At 33.6% G+C, this 25789-nt stretch overlaps 1 protein-coding gene across 6 annotated transcripts in view; it reads left to right on the top strand.

Annotated features, from left to right (window-relative positions):
* Positions 1-20331, top strand: part of LOC136831425 (cytochrome b5 reductase 4) — a 110764-nt gene extending 90433 nt beyond the window's left edge. For all 6 annotated transcript variants that reach the window (XM_067091871.1, XM_067091872.1, XM_067091869.1 and 3 more), the window contains 11 exons: positions 166-336; positions 1260-1360; positions 3253-3385; positions 4879-5111; positions 5561-5773; positions 6451-6589; positions 7051-7139; positions 16949-17151; positions 17286-17382; positions 18267-18424; positions 19498-20331. In XM_067091871.1, the coding sequence (XP_066947972.1) occupies positions 166-336; positions 1260-1360; positions 3253-3385; positions 4879-5111; positions 5561-5773; positions 6451-6589; positions 7051-7139; positions 16949-17151; positions 17286-17382; positions 18267-18424; positions 19498-19552 (1592 nt within the window). In that variant the 3' untranslated portion in view covers positions 19553-20331. The remainder of the gene's footprint in view (positions 1-165; positions 337-1259; positions 1361-3252; positions 3386-4878; positions 5112-5560; positions 5774-6450; positions 6590-7050; positions 7140-16948; positions 17152-17285; positions 17383-18266; positions 18425-19497) is intronic.
* Positions 20332-25789: the final 5458 nt, after the last annotated feature.

Here is a 25789-nt window from a genome sequence, read left to right as displayed (position 1 = left end):
TTTGCAGACGTCATTTCAGATGTGTTTACTCAAAAATTCTTTCACATTAATTCCTTTATAACTTACTTACCTGAGTTTCTCCATTTTAGCAACTGTTTAAATATTCGTTTGTAAGCTCATTTTGGTTTTGTAAATATCTGTCGAAAGGCTTTCTTCTTCTTCCAGGAAATCCGCGCAACAAAACTGCTCTGAAGCCCGGTCGAAGTTTGATGGACTGGGTCAGACTGGGTCACTCAGGAACAGATTTAACTGGCACTGGAGGACGGCTGCTTGATGTCACTCCCCATGAACTGGCAAAGCACAACAAACGTAATGACTGCTGGATGGTCCTGAAAGGCAAGTCTTTTAGGGGAATTGTCTCGATGGTGGGGAGGACGTGAACGAGGGTTTCTTGGGAAAATTTTGATGTTGTTCTGGGGAGAGAGGGCAGCTGAAAGGAGAGATATATATATATATATATATATATATATATATAGTATATATATATATATATATATATATATATATATATATATATATATATATATATATAGTGAGAGGGTGAATCATAACTCCAAAGATGTGCCTTAGACTTTTCTGAGGAGGAAATAAAGTTCTGGCTCGACGGACGGAGAATCTGGAGTGATTCTTTGATGTTAATGATGAACAATATAGATTTGTTGTTATTTAGGTAATATGAATCGGAAATGATTTCGAAGGATGCATGGAATGTAAAAAATGGTGTCCAATAAAAAAGTGACAAGAGTTAAAAGTAACTGGTGTAATTCATTGATTATATATTGTGCTAAAAGTTGAATGAAGGGAGAGAGCCAGAGGGTTCAAGGTGTCTCATAATGCGTAATAAAGAAAATGGGCAGAATTACTGAAGTAAATTGTCTTTACTGCTCATCTCTTTCACATCTATACCAGAAGATGGAAACCATGTGGTTTTCCGTTTTTGTCTAACCCAAGGATGTTAGACACTACCCTAAAGTTTTTTTTATTGAATTATAATAGCTGTTTTAGTGGCAGATGTAATGTTTCATACCTAGATTTCTCTGTTGACTCTCGGACTTTATTATGGCTCATTGCTGTCTGCACCAGCCTACTAAAGCTTGTCGCAAGATTTGAGTAATACTTAGTGTCGCAAAGCAGAAGCATTAATGATGCTACTGATCATCCTTTTTTATTTGAACGTCAGATGTGCACGAATGTAATAACTCTTGGCAGAGTTGATACTTTGTTTCTTAGAGAATTAAATGCTTTATTTTTATCCACAGGAAAAGTCTACAATATAACGCCGTACATGGAATTCCACCCTGGAGGAGAAGAGGAACTGATGCGAGGTGTTGGTACAGATGCAACAGATCTCTTCAATGAGGTGTGTTCTATCATGAAGCTAACATTTCCTCTTTACAGCTTAGCAAAGAATAGAGTGAAGGAAGAAAACCAGTTGTAAAAGGACTTTGGGACAGACAGGAGATAGAATTGAAATGTGCACAGACAGGAAGGAAAGAAGAGCAAATAAGGGTATCATTGTATAGCCTCATCCTTACAATCAGTGTGTATTTCCACTTGTCCTCTACATCATTTTTACTGGAATGCTAACTTATGATTAAGACAGCTGTTTGGAGGACAGCAACATTTTTCATCGTTCTTTTATAAATAAAGTTATTAAAGTGAGGTGACAGCTTACTCTAGTGAAAGTGTGATTGAGAAGTTGCCACAGTGTGTTGGATATGTCTGGTTTTTTTAATTGTGGTAAAGAAATGGATATGGAGGATAATTGTTTAATTGTGCTAAAGAAATGGATCCGAAGGATAATTGTTTTTATATTTAAGGGCAAAGGTGGTTGACTTACCTGTTAGAATTATTGGTCTTTAGAATTACTCAGTATGCCAGAAAAGATATACAATAGAATATTGATTAAAGTAAGACATAACAGAAAAATTAATAGAGGAGCAGCGTGGGTTTAGTCAAGGAAAGGGGTAGATGGCTCTAGAAGTTTATGGGAACACAGATAGAGCGTAATTATGGATGGTGCAGATGTATGGAGTTGTTATGATGGAAAAAAAAGACCATGTGTTGGCATGCGTATAGCAGATAAGATAGTGATTGGGCCTTTGTAAAATTAGTCTGAAACAAGTTTTTCCTCCATGGCTATTTATCATCTCCATGGATAGTGTAAAATGAGAACAGTAATTGTATGTGCAAAGTAGTGGAATAAGAAAGGGGGTCATGAATGAAGTGTAGAGTAGCTGATGCTTACAGTGTTGATTGAGGATAGTGAAGATAAGTTGCAGAGTTATTTATGAAAGTGTTTGTAAGGGGAGAGATGAATGGAAACGTTAGCAAGAATATGGTTTTGGGGATAAATGGATATCAAGAATGTGGAGCATTGAATATTAACATGAATGTTGAAGAATAGAAGTGATTGATTCGAATAAATATAAAGGAACAAATGTAAGAGATGATGGTAGAATGAAAGTTTATGTTAGTGTATTTACAAAATAGGTGAATTAAGAATCTGTGGGTAGTCCAAAGATTTGTAAGAGAGTTGGAGCACAAAAAGCAAGCCAAATTCATAATGAATAAAAAGGATTGTTGAGCCAACTCCTCTGAGGGATTGAAGTGTGATGTACGTTGAATGGAAGAAAAAAGGATGAAATTCTTTAGATGAATAGTTGATATTGTGCATGTAAAGTAGATAATCTCGAAAGAGTGAGAAATGTGAAGATATAAAAGGGGAGTGATTAAATGTGATTATTAGGTGAAAATATGGAGAAGTATGTTTGAGGTGGTTTGGTCATGTAAAGAGAATTGATGGCAATGGGTTAGGGAAGAGACCATGTAATTCAGGTGTGCTGGGAGGAGAATAAGACCTAAAATATTGAATAGATGGATGGGAGAAGTATCAGAATAGAATATTTTGTTTTTCTTTGCAGGTACCTCCTTTTAGAGGAAATGGCACACTGATTATATATATATATATATATATATATATATATATATATATATATATATATATATATATATATATGTGTGTGTGTGTGTGTGTGTGTGTGTGTGTGTGTGTGTGTGTGTGTGTGTGTGTGTGCGTGTGTGTGTTTGTGTTTCATTAGATCTTCCATTTTGATGAAAATGTTTTTTTTTAATTTTCACAAATGAAATTATTTTAGATGCCTTTATGTTGTGTTTTATAAATTAGTTCCTGTTATGATATTGGTATAAAAAATACAATCTTGGTTTCATGTAGCCCATTTCTGCCCACAGGTCCACAAGTGGGTCAATTACGAGTCTTTACTCCAAAAGTGCCTTGTAGGACGCCTGGTAGAGAGTCGCTCCCTCTTCCTGAAACCCAGTTTCTTACCTCTTGGAAAAAGTACAAAGGAGGCTAACAAAAAAAGCAAGCATTTCGCACCTTTTTTTTAGCTTAATTTAGAGTAGTGTTTCTGTGATTTTGACTCTGATTTACTACAGTATTTTAAGGGGACTAAATCACTAGGACATCACTTATGCATGTATCTTTTCTATGCTCACTTTTATGTTTTGTATAGAACGCAGTATAGTACAGCTAAAAGAACTACTCCTCTTATTGCCGGTAATTTCAGGAAAGTAAAGAAAAGAAGGAAATAGTGAAAAATGCGCCGAAGTTTCTTCAGTGCAATCGAGTTTTTTGTACAGTGTATAATCAAGGCCAATGAAATAGATCTATCATTCGGTGATCTCAGTATAATGCCGTATGAGCCACGGCCCAAGGAACTTTAACCATGGCCTGGTGGTGGCTTGGCCTACATCGTTGCCAGATGCACGATTATGGCTAAATTTAACCCTAAATAAAATAGAAATTATTGAGGCTAGAGGGCTTCAATTTGCTATGTTTGATGATTGGAGGGTGGGTGATCAACATACCAATTTGCAGCCCTCTAGCCTCAGTAGTTTTTAAGGTCTGAAGGCAGACAGAAAAAGTACAGACAGAAAAAGTGTGGACGGACAGACAAAGCTAGCACGCACAGTAGTTTCCTTTTACAGAAAACTAAAAGGTATTACGTGAATTGTTTTATGAACATTCATATGTTTGCCTTGTATATGAAAGAAAATCTATGCCAAATGGAATGTCTGTTCAAGTTTGTATTGGCTTTGAGATCAAAAGTAAAATTTTGTAATAATATTAGAATACTTAAATAAAGACTAAATAAACATTTGGTGTCTGGAATTACTGACGATTTAGAAACAAGATAATGATGATACAATAGCTATATTTTTAGCTGAATATTGCCAAAGTTATATTCAACATCCAGCCACATGTCATATAAAATCACTAGTGTTTCCAAAGCAAGAGGAAATAATTGAAGAAAACCTCCCCCAAATATCTGATTAAATCAGTGCTCATTGTTCTTGACAACATTTTCTGTTTAATTTTGTTCTTTAACTTACACGCTATGTAGCTTAATAATAAAGGTATATCTACACCTTTAACTGCAGTATTCTTAAAATCTGGTTATTGAAGGTTGTGCATGCACAATATGTTATTCACATAATGCATAACACAGTTGCAATATTTTTACCATACAACTTATTCATGTAGTTTTGAAATCAGTTACCAGATAAGTGAACAGAATACAGATATGAAAACGGTTTTGTAATGGTGTTTATGAAATTTTCCCTTTTCAGATTAGATGTTCATTGCTTCCAGAAGCACCTGTTATTTATTATAGCTGTTGAGCTTTTGGGGTATATTCAAGTAGCATATATAAAGAAACTTACTTGAGGAACGTAGAAACTTAAAGTCGATATATAGTATAGTTTAGTAAGTTATAATTTGTGTATTAGACACAGTATGACTACTTTATGCAAGAGAGATATCTTTCTGACGATGTTTTCTATATTTTCTTTCAGACGACACACATATCCCTCCAAGTAACTCTTTAGCAGTACCTTCCTTAAATGTGCCAGCGCAGAAAGGAGGAGGGTCAAATTTGAAATCGCCTTTGTTGTCACCTATGACCCCATCATCACTTCCTACCCCAAAGTATGATTGGTTTCAAAATGACTCTAGGATCAATATTGTTGTGTATACCAAGTGGAAACATGTAACAAGGGAACATGTGGTTGCCATCAAGAGAGGAAAGGTAGGCATAGTCATGTTGACTTTGAAATTTACTTTACTAGTAAATAATTAGGAAGTCGGAGAATTATTTTGATCCATTTGCAGAAGATTTACTCATATCTGCCTTCTGATCTCCAAATAAACAAGTGTAATTTATTATTAGCCTTTCTCAACAGAGATGCACTAAGAAATATATTTTAAGAGAAAATGTGAACACATGGTCATCTCATGTTGATGTCCGGACATGATATGTGAAAACAAGGGCTGAAATGGACATTTAGGCTTAAATTTTATATGATAAAACTGCATTTGCCAAAAGTAAAATTTTAAACAAGGTTGTGAATGTGTCGCAGGCCACCTTGAGAAATATTTTAGATGAGAATTTTGCATATAAATTAAAAATATGGCTGATTTCTCATTGTGTACTTTTTTATGCAGTTTCAAGTCTCATTTATTTTTGCACCATTTCAGGAAATGAAGATTGTATGCTACATACTAGATATGGTGTATACAGTGCACTTAGATTTCCATAAACCTGTATCAGATGAGTTTGAATTGAAAACTGGATGTGGCACAGGAAAAGTAGATATAATGTTGAATAAATTAGAAGCCGGAGTACGATGGAGTAATATTGGGAAAGCCTTGGAGGAGAATGGAAAGTATGTAAAATCAAAGGATAAACAGGTGGGTATGACTATTTTTATATTAGTTATATTGAATTAAATCAGTAAAACTATAAATAATACATAGTTGTTTTTTGAAATTCTTGTTTTGTTATTCTAAAGGCACCTAAGTCTGGTAGTTGTTAAGTTCAGTAGGAATGTGGCTTAAATATTTTATAGAATTACCAGTACAGAATAGAGAAATCCAATCTTGTAAAGATGTGTGCAGTGTTTGCTAAGTGAAATGCTGTAACATTTTACTTTTCCTAGAAATAGAAGCAATGCAGAATGGGCATAGACTAATACACTGTACTTGGACCATATGGGAATTTTGACAGAAAGAGCATAAGATAGAAAATAGGAAAAGGGGAAACTTGGCATAAAACTTTAAATGATGATAATGCAGATGATAAATAAATGTAGTATGATGACATTTTACTTCAGAATCAGTAATTAGTACCTCTATCTTTTGGTAATTATTCTTAATTTTGAAAAAGTAGTTTTGCTTGCATGTTGCTCAGTGTTGTTTGTCCACATTAGGCTTTTTTTTTTTTTAGGGATACAGTAGTGTGATTCATCATTGTAGTTTACATTATGTTTGAACCATAAATGTTTGCTCTAATCAGTCTGTTTGGTAGGCTTTTTACAGTTCCATTTGAAATGCCAGAAAACCTGGCAACTAACTTTGTTCATTTTCAGATTGAGTATGTAGAGTGCTCCCTTTTGAAGAAGAGTAACATAACACATGATACCCGGATGTTTGTTTTAGAAGTGCCTAAATTTACATATTTGCCAGTGCCTATTGGTTACCATGTATACATAAGGATACCAGGAAAAGGTAAAATGTAGTTGTTTGCCTCTACATGCCATACTACACTTGATTCTTGTTGTTACATTGATTTTTTGATAATTTGGTACTGTTACATTTGCATCATGGGAAAGATCACTAACTTTGCAGTCTGTCCTCTTTGAGAAATGTTGTGGCGTGATTGATATAATGAAAAATCACATTATGTATAAAGATAACACTGACTAATGTAATGGGGTAAGAATCTGGTGAAAGTTAAAGTTGACCGTAGGTTTCCTTATTTGATAAGTCACTGTACAAACTTTTCACGTACATACTCTACTGTACTTGTTTTATGAACTTGGTTTAAATTACAGCTCTGAGAAAGTTGATAATTTGCTGAATATGGAAAAGCAGAGATTAATTTTCATTGGACTTGTGTATTCATTTTGTATGTGCGTGTGAGTATTGGGATAACAGTAAAATTAACATCAGCATCATACTCTTTTCAGATGTCTGTAAGCCATATACTCCTGTTGCTGCAAAATTAAATGTTGCAGCTGAAGAAGAACTTGGACATCACATTTATCTATTTATAAAAGTAAGTATTGGTCATATTTAAATGTATTTGTCTTTGGAATGCTTTACCATATCTTTGGCAAGATATTTTATGGAATACAGTACAGTATTTTAAAGAGGTGTGATTAAAAACTTATGATACACATGAGGAAGATGCTGAGAGAAGTAGTATTTTGAAGCTGGAAAAAAGACTGAGATCTCCAAGATTGAGATGGTTTGTTTATGTGATAGAACAGAGAGGTAGGTTGCTAGTCAGAAAGTAGGATATAGAAGTACCACAATAAGGATGAAAACTAATATCAAAGTCCAAAATATTATAGAAAAAATAGAAGAGAGATGAATATCGTGCCCAGACGGGATTTCAGCCAGAAAGAGGGCAAGACAGATTTTCCCATAAAGGGAAAATGTGATCTTAAAGCATTAATGGTGATGAGATGATGAAGCCCTGTGTCTTTCAAGGTGTTCAAAATTTATAGTGAAAATAAGGTAGATGAAGATCATGACCAGATGAGATTTCAGGCAGAAAGAGAACATGACAGAAGATAGTGGAGAGCATTTCTTATCTAACCCCATATAGGGATAATCTGACCTTAGAACATTATTGTTGATGATGATGTGCTATGTATTTCAAGTTGATGTGACAAATATGTAATTTTGCTGGCTACCCTGGTGAGTGTATATGAAATTTCAAAAATCATTGTCTCAAGCACAGTACTCAAAACTGGTCTTTAAGGTATTTAAATATTTCATATCTCAGGTTCCAGGTTATGTTGAGGAGTGAAGAAGAACAGTTAGAGAAGTAGCAAATGTGAGATTAGCCAGACGAAGACCAGTAGTATGGCTAGAAAATTATGAAAAAAGACTGTGAGCAAAGACCTAGACCAGATGGGGATTTAGGTAGAGGAAACAGGGATAACTCGTTTCATGTCTAACCCTGCAAAAGGCAGTTGTTTAATCACAAACTTATTGTTTTTGAATTGGTTATCCTTTAGTCTGTATAAATCCCAAACACTCCAAACTTGGTAGAAAAGGAAAAGAAATTCTCTCACTCATTGTAGGTTTGCAAATATGGTTTCCTAGGTCATCCAGCTGTTTAATACAAAAAGTCCATTGGCTGTTTTAACTACCTTCAGTCTTCCCAAGACTTCTGCCTTGGACTGTTGAATTTCATTTCACTTTTATTCTCAGTCAAACATTTAGTTGTTTTCAGTTCTCAGCATTATGATTTCTGAAAAGACAGGACTTTCAGGGAAAATTTTATATATATATATATATATATATATATATATATATATATATATATATATATATATATATATATATATATATACATACATACATACATACAGGCAGTTCCCGGTTTACGACGGGGGTTCCATTTTTTCCACGGTCGAAACCGAAAAATCATTGAAAATCATCAAAAATCCTAAGAAAACCTTACTTTTAATGCTTTGGGTGTATTGAAAATGATGTAAACTGCATTTTTATTGAGTTTTTCATAAAAAAAAACTCCAAATTTTGATTATTCTGCCGTTTTGGAGCTACAGTATATTTCTTCCGTCGGATCAGCATACAACGCGTCGTAACCCCGGAACATGAGTCGTAAACCGGGAAATAATTTCTGATGAATATATTTGAAAAGCGTCGAACCTCGAACATCATAAGCTGGACCCGTCGAAACCTGGGACTGCCTGTATATATATATATATATATATATATATATATATATATATATATATATATATATATATATATATATATATATATATATATATATCCCCGGTTTCTTTATATTCCGCTATATCGTCGTAAAGTCGGAAAATCGTCGAAAATCGTAAAAAATCATAAGAAAACCTTACTTTTAATGCTCTGGGTGCATTGAAAACGATGTAAACTGCATTATTATTGAGTTTTACATCAAAAATCCTTCAAATTATGATTATATTGCCGTTTTGGGGCCATATTTCTTCCGTCGGATCGGCGACGACGCGCATAACCCCGGAACGAACATGTGTCGTAAGCCGGGAAATAATTTCTGATGAATATATTTGAAAAGCGCCGTAACCTCGAACGTCATGTCGGAACCGTCGAAACCGGGACTGCCTGTATATATATATATAAATATGTATGTATGTATGTATGTATGTATATATATGTATATATATATATATGTATATATATATATATATATATATATATATATATATATATATATATATATATATATATATATATATATATATATATATATATATATATATATATATATATATATATATATATATATATATATATATATATATATATATATATATATATATATATACAGTATATATATATATATACAGTAAACCCCCGATTCGCAATCTCATGATTTGGGGACTCGTGTATTCACAGATTTCTCTGTGAAACATATCTACCCATCATTCACGGAAAATTCGCCCATTCGTGATATTTTTCACTGAGAAATATTCACTAATTACTGTATTTTCATCTCATTTTCATGACTAAATGCACTTTTTTGATAAAGCTATTAAAATACTCAGGTAATTCTCAAGTTACGATAATTCACCTTATGATAATTCAATTTTGCAATGGGGTAAGCAATTAATACCGATAGACAATATATTTTATAAAATATTTTTAAATTTTGCACAGGCACAGGCAGCAGCATAATCAGGCAGTGGGAGAGACCAAATTACAATTGACAACTTTCCTCCATCTCTTTATCCCATCTTCTAGTTAAAAAAGTAAAAGAGAATGATAAAAGTATTGTTAGTAACGTTATGCTCTTGTGTAAATGTGTACAGCCATAAACAACCGACACAGAAACTGTTTTGCTTATAACCGAATCAGATAACAACAGCCGTTTACCTGTTATTTCAACCATCGTACGGTAATAAACAATTACCGTAGCTTATAGCACAAATGACGTTAAGTAGAATAGGACTGATACATTTTTACATTATACCCATATTTGCTATGGATAAAAGATCGTCAAGGAAATACACTTCTAAATTTAAGCTGTAAGTTGTAGCTGACGCTGAGAAAACAATGTTCAAGCTGCTAATGACTGTACTGTAAATTATTGTGCATCTGCAACATGGATTACACTCGATCGTAATTAAAATTGGTGAGAAGTTATTTTAATCAAAACTGCTGACCAAGAAAGAACACATTACTGTTATTTTTATGCCGATAAACGATAAATATGTAAAACTCATATTATGATGAAATCAAGTGAAGATAGCGAACGGAATCTTGAATTTTTTTTACACAAAACATAAGTCCCTAAACGGCCATCTTCATCTATTAACAAAAAAATAGATAAATTAATTTCACTATGAGACATATTTTAGTTATATTTCGACTTAAAAACGCTTTGTATAACAAAAAATAACCTTGTCCCCATATAAATAAAGTATCTAGAGATTCACTTACGCTAACTAGAAGCAAGGAAGGCTTTCTGAACTTAATTAAATACAACAAAATAAACACAGCATAAACTGTTTCCAAACCAAAACATTGATCGCTATGACCGCAATTTATAATACAAAAGCAATATAAGAATATATATACAATATTATTGGATACAGTGAATTAAGGCATAACATTTTAAAAGATGCATATTCGTTATGTTGACGTTTGTATAATACAATATGTGAATAGAGTACAGTATAATGTAGGCTACGCTACCGTCTATGTATACAATGTACCATAGTGTAGGCTAAGCTAATTCTTGTTATTCAATTTCTCTTTGCACTGAATTATCATAAGTCACTTTGCATGAACTTCCAGAATTAGCTGTAATTAATAATTACTATACCATGTATGAATAGAGTACAGTATACTTTATAGTGTAGGCTAGGCTAGGCTACCATATATATATATACATGTACCAAACACCCTAGTGTAGGCTAGGCAATGTTCGAGATAAGTTTTGGTATTTCTTACATTTTTTCCAACAAATGATAGTTTTTTTGGAACCTAACCCCATTGTAAGTAGGATAATACCTGTATGAGCATTTTTAGTTTGTTTTGTGTCTGTTTGAACTATCAAAATAGGCAGTTCTAAGTGTTTTTAGAAGGGTTCTAAGTATTCGCGGGTTTTAGCTATTCGCAGGGTGTTGTGGTACGCATCCCCTGCGAATACCGGGGTTTACTATATATATATATATATATATATACACATATACACATAAAAGGAGCCAATAAAAACACCAAAAGGGTAGAAATTTTAGTGTTATATTTCAAAGAAAACTGTCTCCCTCAATGGACAGATAATGGATTAGGAAGTAGAGAACAGTGCTATTTATACAGCTGGAGAAAAGTTTCAGAAGTTGGCCGCTGTTTTACTCCTGTTGACAGCTTCTTAATCTTCTTAAACGCTAGTTGGAAGAAGAATTTATCAATCAGATCTGAATCCCAGGTTCCTTTTGAGAGGTTCATCGTGTTTCTTTGTTCAATCAGTTCTGATTCTACCATCTGGCTTTTGAACCAACAATTGCTGCTATAAATTGTACGTGACATGTTCCAGTTTATTCTATGATTATGATTATTTATGTGGTTAATAAGTAGATCCGACAAAGACGGCAAAATCATGATTATGGGCAAATTAACTAACTATAGTGATAAAAACTCATATGACAAATTAACAAAAAAAACTCTCCAAAATGTCCCTACAGATTTTTTCAAAAAATTAAGATTAATTGGTAAAGACAAAAAGGACATTGAACTACAGGAGAAATTTAAAGTCATTAACCAAAAACTATCTTACCTTTATGGCCTTCCTACAACTCATGAAGATAATCTACCATTTAGACCTGTCATCTCATGTGCCGGAACTTTCAATTATAAAATTTCTAAGTGGTTAGCAGACCTCCTTTCCCCATTCTTAGCCACATTTTCTCCCAGTAACTTTAAACATTCTGAAGATTTCTGTCACAGATTCAAAGCAGCACATATACCCCTTCACAACATAAAACTTCAAGTTTAGATGTAGATTCCCTATTCACTAATGTACCAGTACAAGATGTTCTACAGTTTTTGAGGGAAAAAATAGCCCCCTATTCAGATCATTTCCCACTAGACCTGGATAAAATAATAAAGTTAGTTGAACTGTGTATCAAACAACATCTTTATGTTTGGGTAGTCATTCTACAAAAGAAAACTCGGGTGCAGCATTGGTAGCCCTATAAGTCCAGTATTAGCTAATCTGTATATGGAATATTTTGAAACTATAATAATATATCCCATAAAACCTAAAGGCATGTTTGTGATGAGATATGTGATTGATATCCTAACATTTAGGGATGATAGATGGGGCAATTTCAACGATTTTCTGTCAAAGTTAGATGCATTAGTGCCCAGCATCAAATTCAAAGTTGAATTGGAAACAAACAACAAAATTCCTTTTCTTGATGTCTTAATAATTAGACACAACAGAATACAAATTTACCGTATACAGAAATCCAACATTTTCACTTTCATATGTTCACTATTTAAGTTATCTTCAATTAGTTCCTCATTGGACAGGTGGGTATGTGGGTATGGCGTATGTGTCAGTGAGTTTCTCTCGCAGGTCTCTGTACTTGACCTTGCCCGGCTGCAAGTCCAATCATGGGGTAATTTTGTTGAAGCCCTTCTCTGGCAGCGTTGTCATGGTGAAGTCCTCTTTGGTTCCCTCGTCCGTGATTTTTGCTACCTGGAAATGGACATCTGCCCGCTGGAACCAGGATGCGGTATTTTGCTGCGAGAACGGTGGGAGTTTTATTGCCGGACTTATTGCTGCCTTTGAAGGCAAGAGGGGGATGCAAAGGATCTGTGCGTCCTCGGAACGACTTTCTACCTCAGTGTCTGTCATTTTGCCTCACACCAAAACTCGAAATAAGTGCCGTATTTAGTCCGTTAATGGTGTTTGGGGCTCGTCAGAAGTCAAAACTATACGCCATGTGGTTCCGTTAATGACTTCTGAATACGGTCGACGTGAGTCGTAAATGGCAGGGCCAAACCATTCGAGAACGCCAGAACGTACCTGAAGGAGGTACGCCATAATTTGTCCGTTAGTGGTGTGGGTGTTCTCTGAGGAAGGAGTTTTCAGAGGCTTAGACCTTGTCACCGTATGGTTCCATTAAGGGCTCTCTGAAGGTGAAACGGCCGTAGAAAGTCCGTTAATGGCAAAGCAAAAAACTGCTGTATTTACTGTCGCTCCTCAGGTCACCAGGTGTGAGGTCAAAGAGACAGAACTGGGTACTGACTAATTTATTTACCTGGGCACAGGTGTACATAGCAGCATGCAGACGGAAACGAAGTGCCCGACCTTCGATTGCTGTGACCCGTACCCTGAGTGAGAGCAATTTGTGTTTGTTAACAGTCAATCACATAGCAATATTAAGAGACATAATGTGCATAGTGATAAAATATATATTGCCGAAAAGGCCAAGAAATTCTACATACAAAAATATACATGAGATTCTCACTGTGTTGATAGATGCAACACATAATCGTGATTGATGGGAAAAGAAGTCGTCTGACGTCTTTACAGTAAAAACAGAGTACATTATTGTAATGGGTGCTGTATTTGCCACACTAGAGTGTTTACAGTAGGTACTTATGTATATTAATGTTACCCCTAATTCATGGGATGCCATTTTCTTTTTCACTCACAGAGTAAAAGATGTTTTCTCTGTGTCACTAGGTAAACTTCGTAAGTCAGAGTCATAACGAAGATACAGTTCAATAAAATAAAGAAAACGTACGTACGTAATGTTTGTGGAGCAGTGGTTCTCGAGCAGATTATTCCAGGGGCTGCATCAGCGGCCACGAGATGTTGCTGGTGGCCGCACTAAGTACAATCAATATAAAATGTGGCAATAAGGTCTCATCCCCCATAAATGGCTTAATTATAGGTACCTACAAGAAATATTACAAGTAATCTAAAAAATAAAAACAATGTAGACAGTAAATTTTGTATTCATCTTTTAGGTATGATTTAAAAAGAAATTCTTGTGCAGGCAGTCAGCTTATTCATTATTCAAGTAACAGTCTTGATATTCATTTTACAGATAACAGTTTTGAAAAATTGAATTCTTGTACTGTTCTCTTTTCCAAAGCAAGCCTCAAAGCTGCTTCAAGATTCATATCAGTCAGCTTGTTTCGATATTTATTCTTAATGAAGTGCAGTACACTAAATGACTTCTCACAATAAGCTGTTGTTGTAAATATTGACAACAAAAGAATGGCAATAGTGGCAATCTCTTTAAATGGATCCAAATTATGTAACTTACACCAGAGTTTCTCAATCGTTGTGATCTTTTCATCAAAAAATCTTTTATGCTTTTCATCATTCTGTAGCTCTAACATTGAAAATTTTACATTCTGCCAGTTAATTGATGAAACACCAGGAAAGGACGATAATATCATTTGCATTAATTTGAAATGATTAGCCTTCATTTCTTGAAAAGGAAATGAAACAAAAGACGGCTTTAAAAAAACTCTAATTCTTCAAATCTTTCATGAAGCTCAGTAATCAGAGTATTGAGTGATTCCCTTATTTTAGTTTGTATGTTAGTTTCAACTACATCGTCTGAAATTTCTCTCAAATAACTATCTCATTTGAATTCTTTTTCCATTAATGACTAAATTTCCCTTGGTGGCCGCATTAAATTTGCCCGGTGGCCGCACTTGAGAACCACTGTTGTAGAGTGTACAGGTAAAATTCAGTCAATTTAAAATACATAATGTACTGTACAGGTGAAGATGCATAGTGAAATAATAAGTTGTAAAAATATGTGTGGGCGCTAATTACGAACAAAAGAGAGAGAGAGAGAGAGAGAAATACAAATGGGCATAATTCAGTAACTGTACTGCCCTTGTATCATATTTATGTACAAAAATATAAATAATACAAATTTTCCATACTGATTTTACATTTAAAAGCATGAAAACTCATAAATTGCTTCAATAATTAAACAAACACTGTGTGGATGGGTATCATCTTTGAAAATTGAAGTAACTTTGCAAAAGGGTATCACATCTTGTAAAAGTACACTAACTGTACGAGCTGTAGTTACCTTTGTATCATATTTATAAATGTACAAAAACAAAAATAATACATTTTTCCATAAAGATTTTACACATGCATGAAAAATTATAAATTACTTCAGAAATTAAACATAAAGACTTCTGCTGGGTTTCTCAAGGATTTTGCAAATATTGCATGTGCGTGAAAAAATCATGTATGCCAATTACTTAGCTTCCAATGAAAAGTTTGTGTCTGTGAATTCGTACAACTTGAAGCATTTAAGATCGAGGTATTACTATATATATATGTATATACACACGTGTGTGTATTAGAGTATATCTTGTATTTTTGCATTTTTTGTTTCAATATTTGTTTTTTATTAGAATTTATGCATTTATATTTACAGTTCTTTAAATGTCTTTGGTTTATTGTGTAGTGGAGGATCATTTTACAACTTTACAACTTCTTGTATTCATAAGTATCAAAATACACAACATTCTCTCTCTCTCTCTCTCTAATTAAAGTAGCCAACATAAATAGCAATAGAGTAACTTTCAGAGGAAAGACAATTCATCACATATTTCTGCTTTTGTTGAATATTTTTTATACAAAGTATAGACATTTCAAGTTACAGACAGCACTCAAAGGAAATATCAATAAGGGTTTTACACAAAGCTGGCGTAAATATTGCACGTGACTGTATAGTAGCCGCCACATTGTATGATACCCTATCTTGCATTTTTTTTATTGTGTAATTTTACTTATTTTTTATTTTAATTAGAATTTATGTGTTTACATATGTAATTTTGTAAATGCCAAGTTTTAATGGAGGATAATTTTATAATACACACACACACAAAAGATAGTTGTTTCTTTCTATGCTTCTTCGTTATCATATAATCATAAACTCACTGAACATTTGCATATATATTTATGTCATTCAAGAAGCAAATTAAGATAATTTACATTGGGGACAAATTTTTATATCAGTTACTTTATTTTACATTGGGGACAAATTTTTATATCAGTTACATTATTTTATCAAATATTTTTTAATGGTAAACCATAGAAATTTTTGTTGTTAGCTGCTCATCATTTGGACTTTTTATCCGTGCACAATTATTTTCATATTACAAAATATAATTCACATTAATCTTTCAAATAAAATTAATATCGCTAAACAAAAGTCCTTTTACCCTTGATTAAACAAAACTATCACAGCAGTAGAGTTTAGTTTCCCAGAATCTGAGTTAATCTACGCACTCTTGAGTACCTAGGGGGTAAAATCTCATAGGGGTGAGAGAAATATTTTATATTTCTCAGCTTTCAATGCAGATAAAGAGAGATCTACATAGAAGTGGAAATTAGAGAGAAAAAGGAGACCACAGGGAAACCACGGGAGGTGGGAAAGGGAACAGATACTACACCATCAAAGCACAAGTAAAGGGGTGGTTTTTTGTAAGTAAGTTTGCATAGCAAAGCCAGATGCATACCTGTTAGGTGTGATAGATATATCAAAAGCAATCGTGAAGAATCTCTGATGCTCTGCAGTGAAAAAGACCAAGCATCAAGAAGCCATATCCATGATTCAAAAGGTTTTCAGATAATTTTCCAAACAGAATTTTAATTAGCATAGTTTGATTTGTAAGAATGACATTACTAGAAGTATGAAGCTATTCAAGTTAACATTGCAATACTAGTATTTTTTTTGTAAAGGAAGTCTTGGATTTAAGCATAACCAAATGTGGACCCACCCAAAGGATGGTAGTTTACTTGATTCAGAAATATGTCAACTCCTCTTTTAACAGATTTATCCAGATGGTGCATTGACTCCTTTATTAGATGATTTGTCTTTAGAATCGAAGATTGAAGTAAGTCTACCGGAAGGGACTTTCACATATGACAAGTTGACTATAGCAGTAGATACAGCAACAGATCTTGTTCTACTTGGTGCTGGGACGGGCATCACTCCACTGGTGAAAGTTATGCTTGCGGGTCTAAAAAATGAAAAGTAAGTTTAATCTCATATATTTGTTGAAATGAATATTGCATGGAACCTTATATAGCATTATCATTCGTTTTATTGACATGCAAAATTTACTGATAATTGTTCATCACACTCAGCAACAACTGTTTTCTTTCCAGAAATATCAGGTTAGTTCTCTTTAATAAGACAGAAGGAGATATACCCTGGAGAGAAGAGCTGGAGAGTCTTGTTGCAGACCATTCTAATATATTAAAGGTTGGTACAATTGACATCAGTTTTAATGCTTTTCCACTTGTAAATAATAAGACTTGAATATGACAAGATCAGCAGTTTTATTGATGGTTTTGAGATAGTGCAAATTTAATGTACAAGTGATTTTTCAATAGATCAAAAATGGGAAATCACTCATTTTTTCTAAGTTCAGTTCTTGCCAGTGTTGCCAAAAGAATAGCTAGTATTCACAATTAAACATTTCCCAAGGGAAATTATAATCAGCTGAAGTTGTTGTCACAAAAACCCATCATTTTACAGTAACCTAAATGGTCATTAGGTTCATTTCTGAATATGTGCTAAAAGACGGGTAACATTTGGGTAAAAATAGGCATATACAATATATATATATATATATATATATATATATATATATATATATATATATATATATATATATATATATATATATATATATATATACTGTATATACATTATTAATGAATTTAATGAAAAAACTGCTTTGTTATATGGTTGGCATGTTTATTCATCCTTTATTTAGGTAAATATATATTATATAAGGCCTTGATTTTCATGCATTGTGTTTTAGACTTTATTGGTAAAGTTAATCTTTGAATTTCTTTTACACAAAAAGTGTACAAATATTTCATTAGTTATTATTGCAGAGAAGTTGTACACAGTAACTGTATACTGCACAGAATATCTAAAAGTTGAAGCAGAAGTAGATGTTTCATTTGTTAAGTTAATATTATCAGAACTGCCATCCCTTTGGGTTACACTCTCATTTAGCTCCAGAAGCTTAAGGAGTAGAGTGTTGAACTTTTCATCATATTTTTATCAAAAATATATATTTTCATTAATGTAATTGTATATAGAAAAATTTTCAATGCAGTGTTTTGTATTTTCAGGTTACACACATACTTTCAAGACCAAGTGATTCTTGGTCAGGTATGCAGGGCCACATAAGGAAAGACCTCTTACAAAAGATTCTCCCTCCCAGTAATGATGATACTGTACTTTTCACATGTATATGTGGGCCAACTATATTTACAAAATTAACTGTTAAGTAAGTCCAATTATTATTATTATTATTATTATTATTATTATTATTATTATTATTATTATTATTATTATTGAACCATGGAACCGGTGTAACGAGGCTAAAATATCGAGAATTAAAAGCCGCAGTAGTTTTAAAAATATTTATGTAACAGAGTTAAAAATGATGAGGGACTTTCAGATACTACTGCCTATCCCTCATCAGTCCTACTAAATGGTAAAACATTGGAGACAGCGTTAAGAAAACAACGCAGGAAACCGTCGCAAAGTAGAATCTTCAAACGGTGTTGGTCAGGTAACCCCATCTGTGTGTTCCTGTTGGTGAGATGGCTGGAACAACGAAGTAGTTGTACGGGTGATTCCAGCTCAACAGACTCCATCGATGCCATGACTCTCAGCTATAGCAACATCAGTCATCTGGGATAAAAGAGAGGTGGGAGCAACATCAAGGGTCTCACAATCACCAGAAATATGAATCTTAAAATCGTCAACAAAGTGTCTAATAATTAACGAATTAACACTGTTTGAGGAGTCCTTTGTACCAGTTTCCTGCTTTGTTTTCTTAACACTCCCTGCGCTGTTTTACCGTTTAGTAGGACTGATGAGGGATAAGGAGTAGTACCTGAAAGTCTCTCCTTATCATTTTTAACTCTGTGCATAAATATTTTTAACACTACTGTGGCTTTTAATTCTCATCATTATTATTATTTATAATGATAAAGGTTAAATCATTTAAAGCAGTGGATTTCTGATAGAAAGGTCATCCAGCTTCTGGTGGAAGGACATCCTCTTTCGGACCCTGTATTTTGAGCAACTTAAAGATTGAGATAACTAGAGATCATGGGGATGAATAGTAGCCACCAACCTTTCTTCATTTAATATCATTCCCTTCACAGATATTAGAGGCCAACGTCAATGCATTGTTTTAGAAGCTGGATGATATTTGCAAAATCCCTGGAACCAAAATGCTAGGTTTTAAATGTATGTTTTATCTATTTCTAATAAAATGGAATATCTCTTATAGTATTATTAATTAAATTGTATTTATATATAGCACTAAGTACCACCTTATTTTTTCAGCTTACTGAAGGACCTTGGGTATTCCAGTGAAACTTACCATGCTTTCTTAGGATAACAGAGCAGAAGGCAACAATGTTTCTTCAGAAAACATTCTTTAATCTCAGGAAGTTACAAAAGATCATTAGATAAATGGATCTTTCTTTAAAATATTTTGTTATTCATAAAACTGTGGTTTTATCAGTCCATATACCATCTGAAGACTCTTGGGTGGTAAATATCTATGTTTTTAACATTTATAATAAGTATCTTTAAGAGCGTATTTTTATCTAAATTATATTTTAAGGTAAGTGAGAATTAACTACAGAATTTTATTTTCAAGTGAGTAAAAAGATATTTTTACTGAGTTTTATTAAAAAGAAATATTTTCAAATATTGATGATATTTCCATAAATAAGAACTGGTAAAGTGATGCCAAAATGGAAGAATTCTAGTCACCTAGAAGCAAATGACTGTGATTATCAAGTGGAATTTGAAATATGTATGTAATCATATGAAGACATGCTGCATTAACATTTACCCTCTGGGTATAAATCATAGGCTTTCTAGACAACTGTATGAACAATTTCACCCAAATGTTTTTATAGAAAGCAAATTAAAAATTATGTACTATGTATACAACCACACACATATTGCATACTTGCACACATACTGTATATACAGCTGTATATATATATATATATATTAGTAAGCTAATGATCACACAGTGTGTGCATATACTGTATGTTTGTGTGTATGGTATACTCCCTTTCTATTTAATTATGTACTGTATGGACAACATATTTATACAGTATATTAAAGCAACCAACCCACGAGTCAGTGTCAGCTGAGCATAAAGATTTTTATTTACCTTTAGTGACTTTGAATAATCATATAAAGAAACCAGAAATAAGAATTACTACATTATTAAAAATTACTGCTTATACAAATGTGAAACATGCAAAGAAAATAAAAGTAGCCCAGTGACGCATGAATACACATCAGCCTAGACTGGGGACCAGGTAAGAGGTTAGAACATTATTTTCATAGCCTTCAACATTCATCTCTGCAAGTATTATTGTAACCATTGTATGTATTAACTACTATTTTTTATTAGAAAATTTTACCATAAATGAGAGAAAAATCATAGTGATGAACTATAATTATTTTAGGACGATTCATGTTAATACCTTTAATTTCTTACTCGTTCATCACTATTCCTGGTTTAAATACCTAAAAGAGGTGTGATGGGTGGTAACAAGAATGAGTATAATGTCACTTGAACATCTAAAATTCCAGAAAAATGTGTATGTTACTTAATATGATTAGTAAATGGAACCATAAGTAAATATAACCATTAGTAAATATAACCACAACATATTAAATTAATGCATGCTGAACGTAAATAAGGTAATTAAATAGATTATCAACAAAAATATTAATATAATATCATAGGCTGTTCAGACTCGGCCATCCCACCACATACGCCTTGTAGGTTGTCCTCTCTTCTTCTGTACAAACACTTCAGAGTACTGTGTTATGCTTTTTCACCAGCCTACCATTCTCACTTGGTTCCAGAAAACCAGTCTATCTTCAAACATTCTGATTCATTCTTTCACTTATTGTAACCTATTTACACTTTTCCATATCTCCACTTTTCTCACCTTTCAATTTATTTGATGCCACAAAAATAGTTCATTTAAAACATCCTCAACCATTTTCTTTCATTGGCATTCATCATTCCCACTTCACTTCCACAAAGAAAATGTAGCTCAACAAAATCATCATGCAGTATATTTCTACTTTGAATTCCATAGACAATCCAAGTCTTCCAAATCTTTTGCACGCACCCTGCTGCCTTCTTTGCTTCACCTGTTCTGTAATGTAACACATCTCTCATCTTGCCATCTTGCATTATATTTACTCCAGTATATCTGATTGAATCAACTGCTTTCGTTTTTTCACCCTCCATATTAACATTTATTGCTCAATCTTTGTGGGCTCTTGATAACCTTAATCACATTTACTGTACTCTCAACTTCCTCCTCTTGCAAATACAGTACTTTCAAGCTCCTGATAGTTGCAGCAGTTTATCTTCACTATCCATCCACCAGATGGACTTGTTCTTAAATGAGAACTGAAAACTGGGACAGTATAAGCTGAAAAAAAGCTGAACTTCTTGATAGGAAGAGATTTAGATGGTACTAACAATTCATTGCAGCATTCCTACAGCTCTAGCTACATTACACTGCATTTTAATTTTCCTCTGTACGCTTTGGTCGCACCCAGTTAGTTGTCAGCTACAGTTCTTTAACTGCACATTACTCTAATTCTCACTAATTATTCAAGAATAAATTCCTCAGAACTGTGTGTACTTAGTCTTATTAAACTTATTTGTGACAACAGCAGACAGAAGTGCAGTAGTAGCCTTGTTCTAGCACCAATTTGATTTACTCATTCACAGCAATCAACTGCCTCAGTTTTCTAGTAGCCTGAATTGTAGACTGTGAGAGGACTGGCAGGAAGGTGCTTTTCCTATGAAAGGTGATTTTGTATGAAATCAGTTTTATGTGCGTATGTGTGAATTTTTCTCACGTACACTGACTTTTTTTATGTTCACAAATATTAAGCCACAAATCGTTTAATGTCTGATTCATTAAACCTCAGGAATAACTTACATCAATGGGGAGTTATATAATTTGTAAGTGCTATGTCACCAGCAGGATTTAAATCATTGCCTGGTTTAGAAACAATGCTGTACAGTGACTTCTGGCCATGAGTCATCAAGATGACTCAGTGTTCAAAAGTCACTGTACACTGTTGTTCCTAAACCAGACGGTTTGAATCAAACTGGCGACGAAGCACTCATCAATTAAAATTCACCACGTGTGTAAGTTATTCCTGAGGCAAAGGGGATTGGATAATAAGCGAAATCTGTAGCTTTATATAATTTTATATATATATATATATATATATATATATATATATATATATATATATATATATATATATATTTGTATGTATGTATATATATATATATATATATATATATATATATATATATATATATATATATATATATATATATATATATATATATGCATGTGTGTGAAGATAAATATTTTTTTGCAATAACTCGTCTATCAAGAACTCAGCATTCAGTCAGTGGTCTGCAACTGTTTTGCAATTTTGTAGCAGTTTTTACCATCACGTTTTTGTTTCGGAATTGATTTAAGCTTAAATGCGAAGCCAATTTGAAATTAATTTTAATCCATACCACTCTTTATTAAGTTTTTAAAAATTTCTATTGCACATTTTCCTCTGAAGAAAAGTTATGTTGTCTCATTCCAAAAGAGAAGACAAATAATGGAAATTTTATTGAACCGTTAATAGTAGTACTTTTGACTTGGACCAGCAATGGATGGTCTCGTTTGTCACTTTTTCATAAGCTATTTTTCAACAGAGATTGTTCACATTCACAATTGATCCCTGATCCCCTTTATCTGCCGAGAGCAAGCAGATTCGCTGAACAGCAGCACCAATATGCTGTAAATGTGGCCGCCATTGAACTCCTGCTCAGTCCCAGTGGTCCTTTATTCCTCACACTGTTAGACTGTGGAACAGCCTCCTACAGGATGTCGTGGAAATGGAACTTCAAAAGTTCAAGCAAGGATGCATTACTATCCTAATACTGTTCTCCTTGCATTTTAATATGTTTTTATCCATATATTAATTTTTTTAATAAGTGGGATCTCTTTTTATGTATTTCTCTTTCCCTCCTCTTACTTCTTCCTAATGAACACCGTATTCTTCGGAAGCTTGAATTTCAAGTCGCTGGCCCCTGTGGGCTTGTTCCATATGAACAAGTTTCATCTTCTGAATAATAATAAGGAATCAAGCTCACACGCATTCAACAGTAAAGGCCCTAAGCACTGAAACTACTGTGGTACTACCACCCTAAAAATAAGTAATATTACCGATAGTAAACGACATTTTTAACTTCTTCAATATTGTAATAATATTAAAAGTAATATTTTTTTATTACTAATATTCTTGTGTATGTATTTTTTTCACTTATTGTAGGCCCTGATTCACTTGCAACAATTGTACCATGGTCCATGTCAATCTATCCTTGCAGCCCTAAGCACGTGTTTATTTTGGTTAGTGGTTAATCCAGAGCTGGGTACAGGTATTATAAATACCGCTACAATTATGAATAAAGCATCGGCAAGCATTTTTTTCTCAGTATATCAGAAGTTACGCGAAATTTAGCATTCAAGATCATTTTTAAACCTCTTCCCCACAAGCTTGAGGGCATGAAGCACCTATGAAATCTACTGTAATTATTTGTTTCCACTGCCACGGTGGTATGAACACCTGGATTAGGTTCGTAAGAAAGATTCAAGCCCATTTTGCTAACCAAAATGGCGTTTCATGCTAAGTGCCTACTCCCTAGTATATAAATTAGAAGAAAGCATCAAAAAGGAAATGTTAGACACGATCTACTTGGAACACAAAATTAAAATATACGAAAATCCTAGGTGCAGGAAATGGAATGGAGACGGAACAAAAATTAAGTTCACCAACCTTACCATGATAAATAATAATTGGGAAATAATGATATAGTTTGAGAAGAGAGGCTCGAGCAAAATAAAGGCTTCCCACATTACATATGTGAAACAGAATAATAAAAACAGCTCAGAAATTAAAGTTGACGAAGGCGAGGTACGGAAGCGCCATTGCCAAGGTCTTTCCTCCGAAAGCAACTGAACTCTACATCTGACAATACTTGTCTGGAAAAGCAAGAAATTAATAGTATAGAAATATTAGCCGAATAGGAGCCCAGCCTTTACAGGTAAGATTAACAAAGTATTAGGCAGTATTACCTACAGTACCTGCTAATGTAGTGACTTGGAAATAACTCAGGAAAAATAAATGCAAGAATCAGAAGGGATATACAGTAGTACAAAGGTTGTTTGATCTAGCTGCAAAACACCATAGGCTATTTTTGGTTTGATAGCAGACAGACATAGGCTATGGCCAGGGGGCGGGTATAATTAAAATATAAAAAATGCTATTTCATAATATGATGAAGTCAAAGATTGGCAAAAGAGGTAGAGGGGGAAAATAAAAAAACCGCTTAAACAAAGCATCACAGGGTTATGGAAAGGATACATGATAAAAACATCTGGAAAAAGCCAATTAAAAACAACTACCTCGACTAGGATTGAGCTGAGAGGAAGAATAACATCAAAGGATATAAATAGAAAAATATTGCTTTAGGTATGAAATATAAAAGAAAAGACAGCTGGCATGACAAATTTGAGGTTTGTAGATGGGAAGAGCAGAAAGGGTATTATGAAAATGGAAATACCAGAGTAGCAATGTTTGTTTTGAAGATAAGATTAAACGTGTTCCATACAAAAGAAAATTACAGAAGCAGAAATGAAGACAGTTTATGTGGCTTACATAGAGTGTCGGTTGACATCACAAAACAATTGTTTAGTCGCAGAGTAAAAAAAAAAAAAAATAGTAGCGTAGAGCTTGGTTTACTGGAAAACACAACGAAGTGGGTAACAGAAAGTAAGACATGCGTTGGAGAGAGGAGCTAATTATAAAAAAGTAATGCTGTCTTTGTAGAAGATAACAGATGATAATGAACTTTCTGCAGCTTGCAACACGTTGCACCTACAATAGTAGCGTATCCACAAACTGAAGAGTTGTGGAGAGGGCAGCAGGGGATCAGAACAATTGGGACAAAAAAAAAATGCTTGGGAAGGTGTAATCAATGAGAGGTTAACCTTCGTTACCTTTGAGAAACTTAAGAATTTAAAAGAAGAAACTTTGTCATTTAAAACGAAAAGATAATTACTAATCTAAACTTTAAAATGTGCATTTAGTTTAGATTGGTAATTATCTTTTCGTTTTGAATTAGAAAGTTTCTTCTTTTACAATTAGTAAGCCAGATTTGTGCAAGCATGTGTCTTTAACTAAACCTAGCCAATAAGGTTTGGACTCTGAAGTGGACTTTGGACTTGTCAGGCTGTCAGTCAACTCCATCCAGTCACAAGCTAAAGTCAGCGTTGCTTTACGTCGCTGATCAGATGAAAAATTGTTTTAAACGGCGTATGCGGTGATATGCAAACCTGTGTTTGGCATATATGAAGGAGACCAAACAAAGATAAAATTTGGAGAAAAAGAAAGTTTAAGATACTGAAAACTCAAATGAAGACATAGCCTATGGACAAGGTCTACTGTCCTCTTAAAGCTAATAACATATAAAGTTGGAAGAACTACAAAAGAAAGGAACAGAATG

The sequence above is a fragment of the Macrobrachium rosenbergii genome, chromosome 48 (genome assembly GCF_040412425.1).
Source record: "Macrobrachium rosenbergii isolate ZJJX-2024 chromosome 48, ASM4041242v1, whole genome shotgun sequence".
Lineage (NCBI taxonomy): Eukaryota > Metazoa > Arthropoda > Malacostraca > Decapoda > Palaemonidae > Macrobrachium > Macrobrachium rosenbergii.
This window is presented reverse-complemented; position numbering and strand designations above follow the sequence as displayed.